Genomic DNA, 5961 nt, shown 5'->3' on the forward strand with positions numbered 1-5961 from the left:
TATTTAATTCAAATCCAAATTTTACGACTGCAATAACTTGTCTTCTACTGGTGGGAATTGAGCCAAAGTTGGTGTGCAGCGTTTCATTAACCAACCTAACAATTTTATCAAGTAGCCAGGAAAATCTGAAGGAAACGTTTTTTTTTTTTGAACATCCCTAATAATCATTCAATTGCGATCGGCTATATCTTGTAAAATTCAGAATTGGTATGTAGCCAAATACTTTCTTTTCGAAATTCCAGAATTCCATGGATTAAATTGTTGGGTTGCCTAAAAAACGCCGCGCGCCAAGTTTGGCTCGATTCCAACCGGTAGATATGAACGCACAGGAGTTTAAAATTTTTTAATTAATTATCAAAGAAAATTTGAACTTTAAAAAAAAATGTTACTATTGAAGTTCTGTATCTCCAAGAGGCTGTTCAAAAATATTACCGTGTAATAATTTCGATCATATTTTACTCAGAGGAAGAATGCAATACATTCTGTTCGAGGTACTTGACCTGTTCTGACTGCCTGTCTACTTCTGTACCATGCTGTAACTGCAGCTATTCTGTGGACTGCAGAGCATGTCTCGATGCTAATCAAGCCGACATATACTGCAATGAAACGGTATGTTCTCAACTTCTTTTCGCCTTAGCCCATGGATGTAATCATAGTTGGTCATAGTGTTCATTGCTCATTACTGAGTTCAAGTCAGAATTCACTCATATCTGTGACACTCTTAGGTCTCGTATTCATAATATCCTCCTTTTCTCACTCTTGACATGTTTATTGAAACAAATAAAAGACAGTTTCTGGGTCTATTTTTCAATTATCGGTCCTAATACACGAGACTTGAATAAGTCATACAGATTGCCGCCAGTCGAGCCAATGCACAAATGGACTCGATTCGAGTCATCACAACCCTAATATTCATGTCCCCGAAAAAGGCCCGTGTTACAGGATATTCCACTTATAATATTTTCTTGTCTAGATTTCTGACGTGACTGTTTGTGATGTCAACGCGACCTTGGATTATGTGTGCGCGTCTTTGAAAACGTGCTTTGCTTGTGACGAAATGGACGGTTGTCAGTGGCAAGGTTCTTGCACGAGGGGTGAGCTGATTTTGTGAGCTATAAGTCATTGTCATAGATTGATTAGAATTAGAATGAGAGCATGGGCACATTATAATTAGAGTACCGACATTTCGCTTCATTTAGGCTAATTAGACAACTACACGTCATTAATCGAAATCTGTTGACAGGATATGAGGAAGTCAATTGCACAAATTCGATTTTGGAATTGATCGGCTGCGAAAACTGCACGACAGGGGGATCAAACGTGTGGTGTGAAACTACCGGGACCTGCCTCAATCCCGGGGACATGGCGGTCTATTATCCGTACGACACCTGTACTGATGTGCGGAGATCGCCACAACAATGCAATGGTAAATATGCGAAATATTTGGTTTTGTTGTAAGAAAGGAATTCAGTGTTCAGTAACGAATTTTTTAAAGCAGATTTTGCCTTCTGGCGTCACTTAGGGTTATTTTTTAGACTAATTCTACAATTTTCGGTTTTCTATGGAAAACTAGACATGCAATGCTTACTTGGCAATGACTGCAACTTGCATTTGAATATAAATGTATGACGTCACTATTACTTCCAAGTATATCTGAGTACTTTGGCTACTGACTCAAGTGGTCATGGTTTTAGACTTCTACTTCGCAGATGGGTAAAACAAGACCTGGAATACTTACTTCATGCTTACTTGGAAATTTCTATTTCTACTTGTACTAGAGTGGGAATTTATGTTGTTTACTTCTACTCAAGTGCCAACGGTCAGTCAGTCACTACTTGACCACCTCTGATGAACTCTATCCCGGAGTGCTACTTACAGATAGGTTACTTTAAAAAAAATTGCTCCGGTGTTTTGGAGATAAACGGCAAAAACTTTGGTATTTTGGATACCTTTCCTTACTGATATCTTCAGCATACCATTTAATAATAAATTCATATCGAAATGAACCCGAATATTTTCGGCTGACGCTCGTCAGGGGTAATCGTCAGCAACTAGTAGAGAGCTGGTTTGTAAATATACTATTGAATAATATTGATGTTAATTCAAATCCAGATAATGTCGGCCGACACCCGTTAGTAGAACTTGTAGAGTACCTGTTCCCATTTTCAGACCCTTGCTCTGTACACACGAATTGCGACGATTGTCACCAGAGCAATTTGTTGTGCGGATGGTGTTCGGAGAATGACGACACCGGTTTGGGGTCGTGTATGAGCGGTTACCTCGATTCTCCTTTGGCCGGGAACAGCTGTCAAGGCAATTGGTCGTACGAATTATGTCCAGGTATGTGGTAACTACCGTTTTAGTCGTATCTGGGGCTGCGTAAATTCAAGTTCCTCAGTCTGACTTGTACAAAGTCCTCGCTTTTAAAAATTCGCTACTAAAGCCAGAACTACAGCACGTCTTTACTGTTATGTAGCTTGCCAATGCAACGGACACAGCGCCTGCGTTAACCAAACGGTATGTTACGACTGTGACTCCGACACGTCTGGTGAAAATTGCGAAGTCTGCGACGATGGATTTTACGGCAGCCCTGTCAATGGAGGAAATTGCTCGCGTGAGTAAAACTCTGTTCCAGAGTTGAGCAACTAGAAAATTTTCAGCTTTCAAAATCAAATTAGAATTAGATTGATAGCTGCACAGTCATTTTTTTTTTAAATTTCGACTACAATTCGAATTATAGCTACACAATTTTTCCAAATTAGATGAGAATTGGAATTATAGCTACAATTTTTCCTAATTAGATTAGAATTAGAATGATAGCTATAGCTACCCAGTTTTTTCAAATCGGATTAGAATTAAAAGTTTATAACTCTGAAGTTACTTCAAAATTAGGCTAGAGTTAGAATGCTGAATTCGCGCAAATTTGGAAATAGAATCAAGTTTGGTTCCTATCAAATCAGAAGTCATGAGGATAACAAATCTCTGTGCACAGAGCTTTACTCGTTTCACACGATACAATTCTCCTTACTAGTTTATTTCATATCCGAGCATAGCAATAGCTGTGAACTGTTCAAGTAAATGCGATAAAGTTTGGGAAATGTGCCTTTAGCTAGAGCAGGGTTGTAATGACTCGAGTCACGATTTTCTGATGACTCGACTTGAGTCGAGTCATTTTCTCAAAATACGGAAATGTCTCGACTTGAGTCAATCTGTGTATTGACTCGACTTGGACTCGAGTCATTGCGCATGACTCGAGCCAAGTCATATGACTCGAGACGCAAAAGTCCAAGACCGATATTTCATTGTAAATTCGAAGAATAGTAAAGTAACTACACTATTTGGATTTCTTGTATTGGTACTTGAAAATGTGACCAGAAACTGCTAAAAATGAGGAAAATTAGTATATTATAAATGGAGCTGTCACCAAACAGAGTTGTAAAAAGTGGGTTTAACAATAATTTAGCAGGAAACTGAGCAGTCAACACAATGACTTGGACTCGACTCGAGTCATAATACCGTGACTCGGAATCGACCCTCTTTTCGCTGACTTGGACTCGGACTTGACTCGATGGTGAATTGAAAATAACTCGAGTTGACTCGAGTCAAAACTATAAAACTGAGATTGACTTGTGACTTGGTTACAACCCTGAGCTAGAGGCCATATCTTTCGAATATCGGCCAATATATATCAGTGAAGGTGATAGTTATCGGTTTTATCAGTATAAAAATCTCATCGTTACATTATTTCCAGAATGTCAATGCAACGATCATGCCACGACGTGCGACTTCAGCGGAAAATGCGACTGCGACGTTTACGGAACAGTGGGTGATCAGTGTGAAACGTAACATAATTTATTTTCGTTGTTCAATTTATCAGGGCATTTTTCTTTTACGAGTAAATTTCCTGTTTCACAGATGCAGACCTGGGATGTATGGCGACGCAGTTAACAATACATGCTATTGTGAGTATTGACTGTAGCAGCTTCAGTGTTTCTGCACATATATTAGTATTCTTTTTTAGTTACATTTGAACCATGCTTGTGCAAACTACTGGATTTTCAGAATGCTCAACCAGAATTAGAACTAGGACTACTCCGTTTTCAAATCTTGCAACTCGAGCAACTCGAACTAGAACTACTTACTTTTCAAAACTCTCAACTAGAACTAGAACTATTCACTTTTGAAAATCTGCAACTAGAGCAAGAACTGCTGAAAAACCAGGATTTTTTTCAGACCTCATCGACCCAGGATACCGTTATCAATTTGCTCTTCCCCAGACCGTGTCAAAAATGAACTTCAACATTTGTCCTTCGTCCGTGAGTTGATTCTGTTTTAATGCAGCCTTCATTTCACACGATAAATACTATTTTGTCAACTGAGAAATAATATATTGATATTGAAATGAATAGGAATATCTTTTTCAATCGTACGTTGAAGTTTTGTACCTCCATATTGCTTGTTAACATATGCAAAACCTGACTTATTAAAAAACGATATTTTATAATAAATCATTGTTTAATAATAATTAATAATATATTTTGTCAGTCTGCTGATCTCATGGTTACGATCGACAGCGGAGGCAGTGCGTATTTCGATGAATATTTTAATGCGACTTTCACATATAATAGCACAGGTGAGAGTAGATTATGTGCATGTTTGTAAGGTAATACTTTATGTAACAATTACGAATATAATGCCAGTTTTACATCGTATTAAAGATAATTTGGTATTTTATCGACCGCGTGTCAAGTCGAGTCAACGCAAAATTGCGACTCGAGTCATTTCAACCCTGACTTGGGTTGCATGAATTTTTGTTTTCTTGATGTAAAAAATGATAATTGAGGTTTTTATCATGTTATTCAATCAAAATATGTGTTTTGCTCAGATGCTTGGAACGAAACTGTATTTGCGATATACAAAAACGTGACGTACGCTCGGGAAATATTGCGCAACAGCGAGATTCACTTCTCCAGCAACGGCAGAATCTGTGTGAATATCTACATGGAATTCAAACCGGGATTTTCGTTTGTTGTAAGAAATTTACTGTCTGTCGTTACCCATGTTATACGTTGGTTAAAAAGTAGCTTTGTCGATTCACAGACCTGTTTTGTGTTGAGTTGTGGCCGTCTCAATTAAGGTAGAAGCATAAAATCAGGGTTGTAACCAAGGTTCCGGGTCACAAGTCAATATCACTTTTATAGTTTGGAGTCAAGTCGAGTCATTTTCAATTCACCACCGAGTCAAGTCCGAGTCCGAGTCCAAGTCAGCTAGTAGAGGGTGGAGTCCGAGTCATAGTGCCGTGACTCGAGTCATTATGGTCACTCTTTAGTTTTGAGTTCAATCCCGGTCAACCCACTTTTTTCAATTCTGCTTGAGTGGTGTAGAATGGTTCGCATTGATAATATCGTAATTTTCCTCAGTTTTATCAGTTTCTGGCCCTATTTTCCAAGTATCAGAACTGATAGACGAAATTCCAATCATGTGGTGACTTTACTGTTCTTCAAAGTTACAATCCAATCATGTGACTTGGTTCGAGTCATGCAAAATGGCTTAACTACTTAACTAGTCGAGTCAATACAAAAATTCGAGTCGAGTCATTTTACGCGTTTGAAAATATGACTCAAGTCAAGTCGAGTCACCAAATAATCGTGACTCGAGTCATTACAAATCTGCATTAAATGTAGATATCCGTACTCAAAAGTACACAAGTAAGCAGTTTATACTCATGTAGAAGTGATGCCGTAAATTAATACTCAATTAAAGTAAAAGTAGCGATTTCAAGGAAATGGCAAGCCAACTCAGAGTAGAAGTAGAAAATGTAGATCTCATAACTCAAAAGTACTCAAGTAACAAGTTTACACTCGGGTAGAATGGTGCTATGTTACTGGGCCGCCTCTGTGAACAAGCCCAGTAAAATTATCTGACGAAAATATTGTGCACGAGTATTTCGTTTATTGCCAG

General features: G+C 38.3%; 1 protein-coding gene across 6 annotated transcripts in view; it reads left to right on the forward strand.

Annotated features, from left to right (window-relative positions):
• Positions 1-5961, forward strand: part of LOC145454983 (attractin-like protein 1) — a 35179-nt gene that overhangs the window by 11871 nt on the left and 17347 nt on the right. For 5 of the 6 annotated variants that reach the window (XM_080332929.1, XM_080332931.1, XM_080332928.1 and 2 more), the window contains exons 15-24: positions 464-609; positions 974-1094; positions 1244-1426; positions 2170-2340; positions 2477-2614; positions 3752-3842; positions 3916-3962; positions 4234-4316; positions 4546-4654; positions 4886-5031. In XM_080332929.1, the coding sequence (XP_080189055.1) occupies positions 464-609; positions 974-1094; positions 1244-1426; positions 2170-2340; positions 2477-2614; positions 3752-3842; positions 3916-3962; positions 4234-4316; positions 4546-4654; positions 4886-5031 (1235 nt within the window). The remainder of the gene's footprint in view (positions 1-463; positions 610-973; positions 1095-1243; positions 1427-2169; positions 2341-2476; positions 2615-3751; positions 3843-3915; positions 3963-4233; positions 4317-4545; positions 4655-4885; positions 5032-5961) is intronic. The other variant, XM_080332930.1, reaches the window with a different exon arrangement.

This window comes from Botryllus schlosseri, chromosome 14, assembly GCF_051294905.1.
Source record: "Botryllus schlosseri isolate E-star chromosome 14, Bs_hap1, whole genome shotgun sequence".
NCBI classification, from domain to species: domain Eukaryota; kingdom Metazoa; phylum Chordata; class Ascidiacea; order Stolidobranchia; family Styelidae; genus Botryllus; species Botryllus schlosseri.